Consider the following 16,168-nt stretch of genomic DNA (forward strand, 5'->3'; position numbering starts at 1 on the left):
TCCTGCCCAGGAAGGCCCTGGCCCTCCTGGCAACAGGGTTCTGCCTCTCTCCTGGGCCTCGGTGGCTTGGGGTTGGGGACTTCTCTCCTTTGGACACATCCCTGGAGTTAGTGGTTCTGAGGCAGTGAGGGAGGTGGTCTGTGCTTTCTGTTCCAGAGAAGTGGACAAAACAGTGTTTTGGGCCTCATCAGCCCCTAGAGGGCCTGCCTTGTCAGCCGTGCCTGCCTGGGGATTCCAACCCAAGATTGTGAGCTGTGGTGGTCTCCTAACCCCCAGGCCAGTGTTCCCTTCACTACACTAGACTCCCAGGAATCAACTTCTCCCCCTTTCCATTCATCCATTCAACCATTATATACTGAGCTCATGTTATAGGGCAGAAACTTTTCTAGTGAACGAGGCAGCACTGGTGGTAGGAATTATTGTCCTCCTATGACATAATTCACCCTTCCTGATTATTCTTCAGTGGAGCCAACCCGCCGATCTTCCCAGTCCCCAAAATACAATAGAGCAGAGTCCACTTCCAACTCTTGAAGTGGGTGGGCGACTCGTCCTGGTCAATTGGAACAAGAATGTGACCACATTAGCCAATGAGATGCAAGCTCACAACAGTAGTGGAGGCGGCTGAGGCTGCCCCAAACCCCTCTTCGTGCCAGCCTCCAACACTGAGGCAGCAGGCCTGGAGGTTTGGGGACATGTGCTTGCAAAAAGAGCTTGAAAACAAAACTAGCCGAAGCAACAAGGGCTTGAGAGGGCACAAGAGGACACAGTTTGATCCCGAGGATTAATTTTTACACCAAGGAGGTATTATTAAGAGCCTCATTTTACGTAGAAGAAAACTGATGCTCAGAGAGGTGAAGTCACTTGCTTGAGGACACACGGCAGGTAGATAATAGGACCGGGAGCTGAATGCAGGTCCATGTGGCTTCAGCATCCATGTGCGGACCTTTTTGCCCAAGGTCAGATTCTGAAAAGGTTCTGCCTGGGTCTCAGTTTCTCTCTCATACAGTAGAAGGGTGAGGAAATGATGCCCAAGCTCTCCTGCGGTCAGATGTGAGGGTGTCTTGGAGAGTGGGTGGGTCTTGAAAGGCCAGCTGCCCACTGGAAACCTGGGTTTAGGAATGGGGGTCCACCACGAATGGACAAGTATGGCCCCCTCTGCCTCAACTGTGTACACAGACAGTACTGTTCCTGCACCACTCACCTTTTCCTCTGGCAAAGGGCATTCTTCCCCGGGTTGTCCCCTTCCTAAGGACCCCAGGGTGCTCATGGGAGGCAGTGGGGCAGATGGTCTAGCCCCAAGAAAGCAAGATTCCTGGCCATGCTGGAAAGCCACTGAGTTGGTCAATGTGTAGCATGCCATGGTGAAAACTTGGTATTTCCAGAAGCCTCTGCCTGCCTTCTTTAGTTCTGCCCCCTCTGCTTCAGCAACTGCCGTGATATGTCCCATGGCTCCTTGCTCAGATTCATGTGTGAGGTCGGGCAGTGCGAGGCTCGGGAAACTTCGGGATCTGATTCTCACCCTCAGTTCCAAAAAGCTGTGCCCTGTGGGCATGCAGGAGGGAGGAGGGATGGCTCGGGGGGCAACCTGTGCCTTGAAGGCTTGTCTAACTGTGCTGCTGGTGGTGACTGTGGCTGTGATGGTGGTGGTGGTGTTGGAGGTGGTGATGAGGACTGCCATACTTGGAGCACTTACTGTAGTGCTTACAACAGCTGTACTATTATTCCCAGTATACAGATGGGTTAACTGAGGCTTAGAGAGATTGAGTGACTTGCCCAAGGTGGTGGTGGAAGTGGCATTTCATCCCAGACAGATTTCCTCTAAAGCCAGTACTCTCACCATGACACCCTCCTGCCTCCCATGACGAGTAAGCCCTTATTAGCTTTCCCACTCAAGACCTTTTGGAACCAAACAGCACCCAGATGGACACCTTTAAAGAGTAACCGGTAATACCACCTCTCAGCTGCACCCTCCAGCAACTTCTGAGAAGAAAGTCTCAGCTTCTTACTATGGCTCTAGGACCCTGCATGCACCACTCTGAGCTTCCTCCTCTGGCCCCTCTTCTGTCTCCCACAAGCCCTGCCACCCTGGCCTTCTAGCTGTGCCTCCAGCCTGCCAGACTCAGTCTGGTCTCAGGGCCCTTGCACCTGCTGCTCCCCTGCCTGGAACTCTCTGTGCCCAGATCTTTTCCCAGCCAGCTCGAATGTCGCCGCCTCAGGGAGACTCCTGTGACCATAGACGAAGCAGCCTCCACCGCCCAGGACAGGCCCATGTGGTTTCAGCCTCATGCTATCCCATTACCTGATCTGACATGATCTCTCTCTCTTTTTTTTTTTTAATATTTTATGTATTTTTTTCTTAGAGAGCAAGGGAGTGCATACAAGCTGGGGGGAATGGCAGAGAGAAAGGGATAAGCAAACTCCCTGCTGCGTAGGGAGCCCAAGCAGGGGACCAAGGATCATGACCTAAGCCGAAGGCAGATGCTTAACTGACTGAGCCACCCAGGCGTCCCCATCTGTCATGATCTTGTGGGTCATTTGGTTGCATACCTATTCTCTTCCACTCAGCGGCAAGCCCCCAGGGGCAGGGACCGTGCCCAGACTGTTGTTCACCCTTCTCTCGGCGCTTGGCACATTACTGGCCTCAACATGTGGCCAGGGCCCAGATCGTGAATGAACGGGCCATGGGACAGAGCAAAAGGAAATTAAAAAAAAAATTTTTTTTTAAAGATTTTATTTATTTATTTGACACAGAGAGAACGAGAGAGCACAACAGGGGGAGCGGTAGGCAGAGGGAGAAGCTAGACTCCCCACTGAGCAGGGAGCCCAACATGGGGCTCGATCCCAGGACTCTGTGATCATGACCTGAGCCAAAGTCAGACCTTAACTGACTGAGCCACCCAGCTGCCCCAAGAAATGAAATTCTTAAAATCTGCACTAGTCCATACTAACTAGAGAAGGCCAGGCTGGTTTAGGGCTCTTTGAAAGAGTGAGGGTTATTCCTTTCAGGTAAGAGATAGGTGCCCGAGGGGAAGGGGGATGTGGTCTCGTGACCTTCCACAGATGAACTCTTCTAAATGAGCAGACACATAAAAATGGTTCGTGATGGACCTGTCAGTGGTGAAGGTGTTTACCAGGTGCCGGAAATGTCGTCTTCATCATGTACGTACTTCCCTGCAATCTCGTCGACGCTGTTTCTCCACGGATTAATTTTCCAACTGTGAAAGCAGTAGATGTCATCAGAGCCTTCCTTTAAATTTCAAATAAGCAAACTCCAGCTTAATGACAGCCCCCTGCTCCCCTAAGACACACATGACCTCCCTTTCTCTGGGTGATCAGTTAGTCATCTCATATCCTTGTCCACACCCTGGGGCTGGGGATTAGATTCCCGAAAGCAGACTTCTGCTAGGGAAGGTGCTTGTGCTGATTTAACATCTGCTGAGGCCTTCAGTACTTTGGTGTTTTGCAAGCCGTGTGAAAGAGCCGTCGTTATTGTAGAGATGTGACATTTCTGCAAATGCCTAGGGTAGAACTTACATGACGCTCCCTTAAGAATTTGCAAATACATGTGTTCCTAAAAACCTACGTACAGGCACACATTCATAGCCTTATTCATAGTCGCCCAAAACAGGAAATGACACAAATGTGTGTCAGGAGCAGAATGGATAAACAGGTCGTGACCTCTCCATGTGGTAGAATACTGCACAGGAATGAAAAAGGACCAGTTTACCAATATATGCAATGAGGGAGGCAACTTTCATGGTCTCAACTACCATGTCAGCCACGGAGGGCTGCATACTGTATGATTGTGTTCACATGGAATGAGGGAACGGGCAGAACTAGTTCCCAGAGCTGAGCAGCTGTGGGGAGTGGGCTTGATGACAAGGAGACAGAAATCTTCAGTGTCTGCAGGTGGGCATGGTTATACCACGGGTGGAAAAAGTCATTGAACTTAGTAAATTGTGACCTTGACTTGGTATAAGTAACATTTCAATAAAGTATATGTAGTTGATATATTATTTTAAGACTTTACTTGAGAGAGAATGGGAGCAAGCAGAGGGAGAGGGACAAGCAGACTCTGTACTGAGTGCAGAGCCTGATGTGGGGCTCGATCTCAGGACCCCAGGACTGTGGCCTGAGCCGAAATCAAGAGTCAGACATTCAACCCACTGAGCCATCCAGGTGCCCCTGTAGTAGATATTTTAAAACCATATATTAAAACCTTTTAAAAAAGAAAACAAATGCACAGACAACCCCCCAAACATTGCTTGAGCTGCTGCTTTGGGCTTAACACTTCCTTATACATTATCCCGCTTAACCCTTATGACCTCCCTGTAGGTTTGGCACTATCGTCTCCGCTTTGGAGATGAGCCTGCAGCTCAGAGAGGAAAGCGACATGCTCAGTGTTGCACAGCGGCTGGGGGCAGAGCCAGGGTTCAGCCTCTTCCACCACACACAGGACTTCGTGAGCCACCTCCAGTCTCCCTTACCAAGTGCACGTTCACCTTGCACTCAGGGATGACACTGGCCTTCTCTGCTTGGGAGATGGCCTTCCCTGAGCCTTCGCCTGCCCTTCCTGCACCCTCCAGCCCAGGTGGTTCTAATCCAGATGTGTCTTGCCCCTCAGCATCCCTTCGTCAGCAGCGTCACCAGCAACAAGGCTTTGCGGGAGCTGGTGGCCGAGGCCAAGGCCGAAGTGATGGAGGAGATCGAGGATGGCCGGGAGGAGGGGGAAGAGGAGGACTCCACGGATGCCACTTCTGTAAGCCCTGGGAAAGCGGGTACTGAGGAGGGATGGGATCCCGGCAAGCCTTGGGTGGTATAGGAGGGAATCTGGGTGGGGGCGCAGGAAGGATTCCTGTTTCTCCCCAGCTTAGGGATTTTAGCCCCCCACGCCACGGGTTATGTAAGTCAGCACATGGGCCAGAGTGAGGCAGTGGGGGTGTGTTGGCCAGATTCTGTAAGTTTTCAAGAAAGAGCTGTAATCTAGATTTTCACATGGGAACTTCCAATTTTTAACTGTTCGTAGCTGACTCATTGCTTCCCTGCCTTTTTCCTGTTGTGGCTCAGATGTGAGCTCAGCACCCTGTGGGATAAATGCAGATAAAGGCTGTGCATGACCAGAGGCAACAGGCCAGGGCTCTGGGCACCCCAGACCCTATCTCCCTGCCTCGAGTGCCCAGGGGCCCCAGGTCTTGGCACATTTGTAACCTATCAGCAGCTTCAGCACTTGGCTGAATTTAAATTTAAATTAAAGCTAATTTAAATTTTTAAAAAACATTCAAGCCAAGCAAAACATTTCTGTAGGCTGGATTCTGTCGTGAGCTGTTGCTTTCAGATCCCTGGTCTGAGCCACTTGGGAAGGGCCTCTTCCAGGAGGGAAACTTGCTGTCCAGATGGTGCCATGAAGTGTGTGAGGCAGGGGCCGGCCGCGTCGGTCAGGGAATGGACAGTATAATGCCGTCTCGAGTTGAATGGAATCCTGGGAGAAGCCAGAGGCTGGCCTGAATCCTTACCAGGATGAGGAAGGGAAGCACCGAGGAGGAGGGACAGAATCTGCGCAGCAGCCGTAGCCTTTTATGGAGTCCTCACTGGGTGCTGGGCACTCTGCAACTCTGAGGGGAGAACCAGGCCTCCATTTTAGAGATGGGCAAAGTGAGGTCTGAGGAATGATGTGTCTGGTTGAGCTAATAGGCGGTAGGGCCACCAGGTGTAGAAAAACCATGGTGGGAGAGGGAGGTGGTGTGTCCAGAGCCTGGCTCCTGGAGAATGCAGCAGATAGCAAGGTTGGGGAGGGAGACGGAAAGCAGTCACACTGGCCTGGTTCTCCACAGGCAGGAGGCTGATCCTGTTATGAGGGCAGTGGGGGCTAATGAGGGTTTCAGACAAGGGCTGGGCTTTGGTGTGGTGATGACAGGATCAGATCTGAATTTTTGAACCATCATTCTAGGGGTGTTGAATAAGGAGGAGGCTTAGAGTTCCTTCTGGAAGCTTCCATATCCAAGGTTAAAACCAGTGGCTATTAGGACCCAAGGGAAAGCTTCGGTGTGATTCCATCAATATCTTATTTGAAAACAAGCAAACTAACCTATAAAATTTAGAGATCAACGTCAGGACAACTATTATGTCAAGGGTAGAGACAGACATAGGCAGGGTGTCTCTGAGGGGGGCAGTGTTCCACCCCTGACGTGGAAGGTGGCTGTGTGGGTGCTCACTATATTCATTCACTGGGTGTTTATGTTTTATCCACAGAAGTGGGTGTTCTATTTCACAATGGCAATGTTTCCAGTACTTACCACCCCCCCAGAAGGTTTAAGAAACAAAACAAAGCAAAACTTTAGAAACTTCGTGGATGAGGGATTGAATCTAGCTCCTGGATGGTTTTGGTTTGGTTTTTATGCAACTAAAAAAAAAAAAAAAGGCAAACAACCCCAAAACTTGAATTAGTTGCTGTCTAAAAATCAGGTGGTGTCAGGTAAAAATCCAGATTCTAGCTTGTCTCAAAAAATTGAAAGGTCTATCTTACATTGTCACAGTTAGCTGGAGCAGAGTGGCCACTGCCAACTTCAGACAAGGGATGAACTGTCCAGCTGCCCACAGTTGCCTCTGCTTCTAGAAGGAAGAACAGGTATTCAGTTAATTCGCAACAAGTAGTAATTCTATTGTTGGTAGAAAGTAGGGATTAGTGAGGACTGTGGATCACTGGAGAGGGATAACAACAATACTTCCTTGGTCCTGGCCTACTTCACCTTGTGAGTGTCTGACTCTCCTGCCCTGGTGCATCTCTGACTCTTGTCTTAGACATACAATAGCATGGTTTTAACTCTTGTTTTTCTTCCTAGCCTCTGGGGAACCATACTCGAGACTCTTCTGAGGTGAGTCAGCTGAGTCTCAATACCGACAAGGTTCTCAAAGAATCATCCTTCACCCCACTGCCACCTGGCCAGCCTCAGGACAATGTGAATGGGCCCAGCCAGCCCCCTGGGGACAGATCCCTCCAAACCACCAACCCCCCAGATGCAGCTCCTGGAAATGAGAATGGCCTGGCGGTGCCAGCACCCTTACGGAAGTCCCGGCCAGTGTCAATGGATGCCAGAATTCAGGTATCTGAGGAGAAGCAAGTCGCTGACCAGGGAGTGAAGCTCAGTCCAACAGCCAACAAGTCCCAAAAAGCAAGCCAGAGCCGTCCCAACAGCAGTGCCCTGGAGACCTTGGGTACTGAGAAGTTAGCCAACGGCAGTCTGGAGCTCCCCACCCAGGCCGCCCCTGGCCCATCCAAGAGGGACTCAGACTGTGGGAGCCTCTCCACCTCCGAGAGCATGGACTACAGCACCTCTCTCTCAGCTGACCTGTCCCTGAACAGAGAAACAGGCTCTCTGTCCCTCAAGGTAATGCCACCTCTTCTCCCACAGGTTTGGGGCCGGAGTGTGTAGGATGTGCTTCAGCCCAGTTTTGGTTTTAGAAGTAGTTAGCGGCTGCCTTCCATTTTAAGTGGATCATGAGGGATTGTGCTTCTGTGAAGAGCTTTGAGCTCAACTCCTAGTGTAATCTCCAGAGTATCTGAGTTCAGTCTGGGGTTTAGTCAAACCAGGCGGTTGGCTCAGGTTTAAATTTCAAATTGTGTGTCCGTTTAAATCAGGTTTGGTGAAGCCCGGGTGGGAGAAGTCAAGGAGGGAAGTTTTCTTGTTTGGGGGTCTGCCATGCGGTCCCGCAGCTGACTGGCTGAGTCATGTATAGGGAGTGGGCTGGAGGCACTCTTGGGGCTCGGTTGGCCTTTCTGGAGGTGGGTAACATTGTGAACGACAGTAGCCCCTGAGCTTGAGGGCTCAGCGTGGAGGCCAGCTCTGTGACGTGCTTAAAAGAAAACAGAGTCCCCTTCATCATCTCCGTGTACAGACAAGCAGACGGAGGCTTTGGTGGGGGGCGGAGAGCTGCCCAGACCCAAAGACTATGGGCTCCGAACCCCACATGCCATTCTGCTTTCCCTCTGGAAGGGCTGACCCCTCCCCCACCCACACTGATAAATCTCAGGAGGTCCTTGAACTCACCCTTGGCCACTTGACCAGGCCACACTGGTCAATCAAGTGATTTTAGGGATGATACCATAGCATTTTGTTTTTTTCTCCCATTGTTTACTTGGTGGAAACCACACGGTAGAGACTGAAAAATATTTGCTAAATGAAGGGAAGTGAAAGAGGGACGAGCAGGCAGCCAGCACGACAATTAGCTTCAGGAGGAGAAGGAAAGCCCAGTTTGAACATGTCACCAGGATGAGCACAGACAGCTTATGTACATGTGGCATTGGGGCCCATCACCTGCCTTAAGACAGGTAACCTGTCCCTCCTCTGCTTAAAAAATACCAACCAAAAAAAAAAAAAAAAGGGTCTCCCCTGCCTGTTCTCAAGGGTGTCAGGAACATTCCTTTGCTGGCCGACTGGCACCGAGTCAGGGAACACGGCGGTTCTGAAAAGAGTCCGCGGGCTGCGTCAGCACCCTGCAGTGGGATGAGGAGCCTGTCACCTCGGCGGGGTGAGGGGAGGGCAGGAGGTGCCGTGACCAGCGGTAGTCCTGGTGTGAGGGCTGCAGCCCTGGACTCCCTTCTTCCCCGCCACTCCCCATCTCTCACTGGTAGTCTTGAGTTGAGCCCTGGGACGCCAAGCTGGGTACCATAGGAGGACCAGAGTCGGGCATGGCTGCTCAGTGCCCGTGGTGTCTGGGGCCCCTGGAAGCCTGGGGAAGGGGGGAGCTGAGCCCTCAGGGAGCGAGGGCCGGCGCTGGTCCTGCTGAGCAGGAGCGGGGCTTCAGAGCCCGCTTGGGGGGAAGGAGTGCAGTACGCCGCCCTGGCCTCCCTCTCTTTTCTGGCTGGACGGCCCTTGGGGCGGAGTTGGGAACCCAGGGCTGGGCTACTCCAGGAAGGGCCTTTGGAAGCCTGTTGAGGTCAGAGTGGGGAGATGCTGTGCTGACTCTAGGGCAGGCCCACAGGCTCTCTGCCAAATCGGGACCAGTTTTCAGAGGGTATTTGACACCCCCACCCCGAGTCCTGGCAGCTCTCTGTGAATACTTGTGTCTGAAATGCATGATTAGTCACAGGAAAAGGTGAAGATGGTGAATAATTCCATGGGGGCTGCTCCAGACGGGTGTGGCCTCCTGTGGAGTTCAGGTCAGCTTGGGTTTGGCTTCCAAATCAGTTATGAACTTCAGTTTCCTGGGCTTTTTGGATTTGGCACTGTGGGTAAGAGAGTGTGGTCGGCAGTCGTAACTGTCGGATATAAATACTAAGTACTGAACAGTTGCCGTGAGCTGGGCTCTGTGCTATGTCCCCCACGCGTTCTCTCACTGTATCTCTGTAACCACCCTGGGAGGTAAGTACTGCTGTTTTCTTCCTCTGATAAGTTTTGGAAACTGAGGCTTGGGCAGGACGAGGGCCTTGCTCAGGGTCGCAGGGCCAGTGCGCGGTGGAGGGAGGATTAGAACCTGGTTCTTTCTGTTGCCACGTCCTCTGTGTGAGAGCGCTGGCAGCCAGGTGTCGGGCCAGGGGGCAGTGTTTGAAGGCATAGATCAGGGGGAGTCGAAGGGGTAAGCTCAGACATTCAGGACCCCAAGTTCAGAAGCTTGGGGCAAGAAGGGGATGATGGACAGCTATGTCCTACCTGGATGTCGAGGCTACGGGACCAAGAAGGCTGTGGGCCACACCCCTGTGTCACCCACAGATTTTTAGCTGAAATCCTGACCTTTGCCTAATGATTCGGCCCTTCCAGGACTCAAGGCTGCACAATAAAACCCTCAAGAGGACACGCAAGTTTGTGGTGGACGGTGTCGAGGTGAGCATCACCACCTCCAAGATCATCAGCGAGGATGAGAAGAAGGATGAGGAGATGCGGTTTCTCAGGCAAGCCTGGGATGGGCCGCTGATGGCGGTGATGGGGGTGTGTGGTGTGAAGGGAGGGTTGTAGGCTCCTTTGGTTAGAGAACTCTCTGCAGCATGAAGTGAGGGATCAAGGACACAAAAGGCAACTGGTTTTGCTCTTGCACCTCCCAGTCCCCCCATCCATTCATCTACCCGTTCACCTATCTGTTTACTCATCCACCTGCCCATCATTTACCATTCTGTCCACCCACTCATCTACTCACCATCTGTCCACCCACACATCCATCCACTCCTCCATCCATCTACCCACATATCCATCCACTCATCCACTTACCCATCCATTTACCTGTCTATCCACCCACTCATCCACTTACCCATCCATTTACCTGTCTATCCACCCACTCATCTACCCATCATCCATCTACTCACCTACCACGCACCCACTCTCCCATCCACCCCTCCATCCATCCACTCACCACCCACCTACCTACCCACCCATCTATCCATCCATCCATCTACTCACCCACCCACCCTCCCAGTTACCCATCTACCCATTCATTCACCCACCCATCCATCCACTCACCAGCCACCTATCCCTCCACTCATCTACCCACCCATCTCCATCCATCTACTCACCCACCTACCCACCCACCCATCCATCCACCCACCACCCATCTATCCATCAATCTACTCACCCACCTACCCATCCATCCACCTGCTCACTACCCATCCACCCATCTATCCACTCATCCACACACCCACCCCACCCATTTCTCCACTCACCCATGCACCCATCCATTTACTCACCCACCCATCCATCTACTCACCCACCCATCCATCTACTCACCCACCCATCCTTCCACTCACTCACTCATCCACTCACCCACCCAGCCATACATCCTCCCACCCATCCATCCACTCACCCACCCACCCACCTATCCACCCGTTCATCTACTCACCCATCTATTCATCTGCTCACTCACTCCCTGATCCATTGATCCATCTACCAAGTTGGGGGACATGGTAGCAATGCAGATAGATGAGGCTGTTGCCGTTGTAGAACTTACATGTAATGGGCCAACACATGACACGCAAAGTCATCCCTGTTGTGGTACATGCTGTGAAGGAAGTAATGGGTGATATGGTAGCCCCTGGGTTGGGGGAGGCTGCTCTGGGTGTGGGAGACCCCGAGTGGAGTGGCGGCGGGAGCATGGAGTGCGCTGCAAAGCTAAGGCCTGAGGACTGACCGCGGCTTAAGAAGCCGAGAGGAGTGCTCGCTTCGGCAGCACACAGACTAAAGAAGCTGAGAGGATAGGGCTGGAGTGTGGAGCGGGACGGCAGAAGTCATGTGGGCTGCGGGCCAGGGTGGAGTGCGATTTTGTCCCAGGTACAGCCAGAGTAAAAAAGCTGGAGAGTGACTGGCTCTTGTCTCTTTTCTGAAAGACGGCTCTAGCAGCTGCAGGAGTATGGGCTGTAGAGGGCAACAGTGACATAGGGTGACAGCGAGACCCTGTCCAGCCCAGCTGGGCCGGGAAGAGGGAAGAAGGGATCAGTTCAGCATACATCCTGGAGGCAAAACCAGTGAGACTGGTGAGGGGAGGAGAGTGTGAAGCAAAGCTGTCTTCTGGGAGCCACCTTTGCATTTTGAAGGAGGTAAAGCCCTCCTCAGGGAGACCCCATTTCCCCCATTTTGTTGGTTTTTTTTTGTTTTTTTTTTTAGATGTTTGTTTTTATTTACTTGAGAGAGAGAGAAGAAGAATGAGCGGCGGTGGGGAGGGCAGAGGGAGAGGGGGAAGACTCCCCACTGAGGAGGGAGCCCAGTGCGGGCTTGATCCCCCCTGAGATCATGACCTGAGCCAAAGGCAGATGCTTAACCAACTAAGCCACCCAGGTGCCCATCCGCCATTTTGTAAATGAGGAAACAATGTTTCTTGGCAGGTAAGTTACTTGCCTTGGATCATCCAGGTGAGAAGGTAGAGCTGCGATTCTAAGTAGATCTGTGTGTGTTGACGATTCCACTAGGCTTCCACTGGACCGGAAGCTTCCTGGGGCTGCCAGGGGTAGGGGGCTTAGCAATCAGGGAGGCCTTGCAGCCATAGAACTCCCCTGGGACCTGGCCTTTGCAGGGTAAATTTATCATTAGTTTGGAGAACATTTCTAGAACATGGAACACATTTATCTTTTTAAACAGAACAAGTGTCCCAAAGCCACTCGGAAGCAGTTTTAGATGCTCTGGAGATACTTTCCCCTCTAGGGACCGCAGAGAGGAGAGGCTGACTTTTCATCAAAGGTGTTTCTGCATTTCTGCATGTACACATGTGTACACACACACACACACACACGCACACACAGGCACAGGCATTCTAATCATGGGGGCTGGGGAGGCTCACAATAGAGGGTGGGAGGGAGGATGGCTGCTCTTGGAGGATGACCGCCCCTTCCATTTTCTTGGTCACCTGGAGGCAACCTGTGCTCCTAAGGCTCAGACCTCAAGGGCTACATTTCCATCCCATCGTCTCCTCTCTGGGCGGTTCAGGTTCCTGGGATAAAACTGTAGACCCACTATACCCCATCCGAATCGATGCCTGCTGGCCCTGGCCCGAGACTCCCACCCTTTTGCTAAGGAGAGGAGCTGTGTGTTGCTCAGGTTTAAAGGCGAGACATTGCAGAGTCTGAGGGCCTCGGTCCCGGTCCAGAGCGCCGACCGTCCTGTACACCCAGCGAGGCTGCTGGGCTGTGCAGGGATGTGGCAGGCTCTCTTTGTTCCCAGGCTGGCTGTCACCCCCCACCCCACCGCCATCCCACCCCTGGCCTTCATGGATGCTAGGATGTCCAGAGAACTGGGTCACACACAGGCTTTCGAACTGTGTGACCAGATACTCACTCTCCCAGACTGAGACTTCTAGGTCAGAGTTCTTTCTCTTTTTCCCTAAAATTGCTGGTGCCAGTGGTATCTTCCTTATAGGACATCAGCCCGTCTCGGCCGGCCTTCCCTTGTGAGAACCCAGGTGGGGCAGGGAGGTAGTGTTTGAACTTGGCTGCCCACCTTCTCTTGTAGTCCTTCGTTTTTTTGGCCAGGGGTTATACGAGTCTTAGTTTCTTCAGAGTCGGGATTTCTGTGTCTTCATTAACACTCAACTCTCTCACTGCCCAATGAGCAGAGACTCAGATGGAAGCTTCTTTACGTGGCTGTGGAGAGTGTCTCTGGTTTCCCAGAGAACGGGCAGCAGCCTTTGCCTCTTCTTTCTCATGATCACTACAGCAGTTTCCACTTAGTTGGTAAAAACTTAGCTTAGTTTTAGCACCCAGTTACCATGTTGTGCCTGTCAGGGGGCACAACAGGCATCCCCGTATTTAAGCCTCAAAGAACCTGAGAGGTAGACACGATCTGTGCCATTTACAGAGGCAGGAAGCGGAGCCCCAGTGTGAGCTTCCTTGTTCATGTGGCGGTCTCTAAAATGACCCCAGTTGTGGGCATAGAAGTGAGTACAGAGGGTTGGGGCGCCTGGGTGGCTCAGTTAAGCATCTGCCTTTGGCTCAGGTCATGGTCCCAGGGTCTTGGGATCGAGTCCTGCTTCGTGCTCCCCGCTCAGTGGACAGCCTGCTTCTCCCCCTCCCACTGCTGCTCCCCCTGCTTGTATGCTTTCTCTCTCTCTGTCAAAATCTTAAAAAAGAAATCTTAAAATTTTAAAAATTTTAAACCTTAAAACCTTAGAAAAAGGCATGAACTTATTACCAGTTCTCCTCCAGAATGTATCAGTCCATACAGCAAGTTATGAAAGTATCAATTGCCCTATCCTCTAGCCTTTTAATGAAAATGGAATTTTCATTTTGCTCCTCATATCCATATTAGGTAATTTAAAAATTCTTTTTTGTTTTTTCTTTCATGTCTATTCATATTTTGTGTTCCTTTTTAAAAGTAGGCTCCTCCTTGGGGCGCCTGGGTGGCTCAGTGGGTTAAGCCTCTGCCTTCGGCTCAGGTCATGATCTAAGGGTCTTGGGATTGAGCCCTGCATTAGGCTCTCTGCTCAGCGGGGAGCCTGCCTCCCCCTCTCTCTCAGCCTGCCTCTGCCTACTTGTGATCTCTGTCTGTCAAATAAATAAATAAAATCTTTAAAAAATAATAAACAAAAGTAGGCTCCTCCTTTTTCTCTTATAGATTTGTAAGTAGTCTCATACATTAATCATTAGTGTCTTGCCTGTCCATAAATGTCAAATTCAGCCCGAGTTCTAGTCATGCCTCTGCCCCGTCCCATGCTCCAGCCTTCCGCTTCTCCAGCCGTGAGTTCTGTGGTCGCTGAGCTGCACATTCTTCACCCCTCAGGCGCCAGGAGCTCCGTGAGCTTCGGCTGCTCCAGAAAGAAGAGCATCGGAACCAGACTCAGTTGAGCAGCAAGCACGAGCTGCAGCTGGAGCAGATGCAAAAACGTTTCGAACAGGAGATCAATGTGAGTTCGAGAAAGGACGGGTCCCAGAGGGCTTCTTGTCCCGTGTTTTCTTACAGGCAGTAGGGAGCCCAGTTCATGTGATTTCCTGATCTCACAAGGCTTTGACATGTGAACACAGAATCTCATGAAAGTCTCAGTGCTTCTCTGAATCATTTGGGAGGGTCTCCAGAAGGGGACAGACCTTTGTCAAGCACCATGCAAGAACCTTGCAAGGTAGACAGTCTGGTCTCCCTTTTGCACAAGGAAACAGAGACTCGCAGAGGCTAGGTGGCTTGTCCCAGGTCACGTGGCAGAGGTGGTTGAGCTGGGATTCAAGTCTAGGCCTGATCAGCCCTGGGCTCGCCCCATCTCGATTCCCATCTTTCTCCTGGGTATAAAGCGGCTTTGCTAAATTTCTCCTTCTGCTTCTTCTAGGCCAAGAAGAAGTTCTTCGACACGGAGCTGGAGAACCTGGAGCGTCAGCAGAAGCAGCAAGTGGAGAAGATGGAGCAGGACCATGCGGTGCGCCGCCGGGAGGAGGCCAAGCGGATCCGGCTGGAGCAGGACCGGGACTATACCAAGTTCCAGGAGCAGCTCAAACTGATGAAGAAGGAGGTGAGTATGTGTTGGGCAGAGGCTGGGGGTGTCTAGGTTGCAAGTGATCAGAACCCCAGCTGAGCCCCGCTTCCGGGAGCTCGTGTCCATGTGTCTGGATTCACGGGCCCACCTGCCCCGTGAAGAGCCACTTCTCCGCCATTTGCTGTCTTGCGTTGACTTGACTCCCAGGCAGCTTTCTGGACATCCTCCAGCCTAGCAACCCCAGCTGAAAGAGAACAGCGGAGAAGGAAGGCATGGCAGCCCAGGGGGATCTAAGATACTTTCAGCAGAAGGGGGAGCGGGTGCTGGGGGCAAACACAGTGTGTCTTCTGTGCCCTGCCTTCTTTCTCCCCAGACGGCAGTCCCCTAGTTGGGACCCATGTGGCTCTTCTTCTCTTTCCTCTCCCAGCTGGAAGAGGAAGGGGAGGGTGGCAAAGAGGCAGATGGTCTGGAGACAAAGGGAGAGAGGCAGATTTCCCAGCCTACCCTGGGGAAGGCATCTGGGTCCCAAAGTACAGCCCACACCTCCCTCTGTGGAGCCTGTCGCCGGCAGGCGGGGGCATACTTGGTGGGCCGTTCCCAGTGTCCAGACAGCCTCTAAGGGTGGTCTGTGGGGCTGGCGACCTCAGAGCCCGGCTCCCAGACCGCAGTGTGTGGGCGTGACATTTGTTGTATCCAGGAGGCCTCGGGCCACTGCAGGGCCACAGCTGGGGTGAGACATGTGGGCACAAAACTTAAGGGAGCGCCAAAAACCTTGCTCATCAAATAATATTCTAGTGTGGTGTTTTAAAATAAAAACTAACTGCAAAATATTCACGGTGAACAGAATGTCAGCTACTTGAAGTCAGCCTCCAATAGGACCAAGATTAGTGTAAGTGTAATGAGTTTGAGTTCTGCAATATAGGGCAGGATCCTGTCTGTATTTACAATTTTGATATTCATGGGGCTCCTGGGGTGCTCATTCTGTTAGATGTCTGCCTTCAGCTCAAGTCATGGTCCCAGAGTCCTGGATCGAGTCCTGTGTCAGGCCTTCCACTCTGCGGGGAGCCTGCTTTTCCTTGTCCATCTGCCTACTGCTCCCTCTGCTTGTGCTCTCTGTCAAATAAATGAAGTCTTCAAAAAAAATAGTCATGATTTGGGACATGAATTTTGAGATTTTAAAATGTAATTTATCTTGATTACTGAAGGTTATGGTATTCCCTTTTATGCCCGGTGGGGACACCTCATTGGCCTTACCCTGCTCCCGGCCCTCCTGCTGAGAGCCAGGCCAATGGGCTGG

The 16,168-nt window shown here is 52.0% G+C and overlaps 1 protein-coding gene across 2 annotated transcripts in view; it reads left to right on the top strand.

The window, feature by feature from the left end:
- Positions 1 to 16,168, top strand: part of STK10 (serine/threonine kinase 10) — a 120,636-nt gene that overhangs the window by 78,367 nt on the left and 26,101 nt on the right. For both annotated transcript variants that reach the window (XM_044229492.1, XM_044229501.1), the window contains 5 exons: positions 4,625 to 4,759; positions 6,840 to 7,385; positions 9,756 to 9,886; positions 14,190 to 14,313; positions 14,728 to 14,907. In XM_044229492.1, coding sequence (XP_044085427.1) covers positions 4,625 to 4,759; positions 6,840 to 7,385; positions 9,756 to 9,886; positions 14,190 to 14,313; positions 14,728 to 14,907 — 1,116 coding nt within the window. The remainder of the gene's footprint in view (positions 1 to 4,624; positions 4,760 to 6,839; positions 7,386 to 9,755; positions 9,887 to 14,189; positions 14,314 to 14,727; positions 14,908 to 16,168) is intronic.

The sequence above is a fragment of the Neovison vison genome, chromosome 1, assembly GCF_020171115.1.
Source record: "Neovison vison isolate M4711 chromosome 1, ASM_NN_V1, whole genome shotgun sequence".
NCBI lineage: Eukaryota > Metazoa > Chordata > Mammalia > Carnivora > Mustelidae > Neogale > Neogale vison.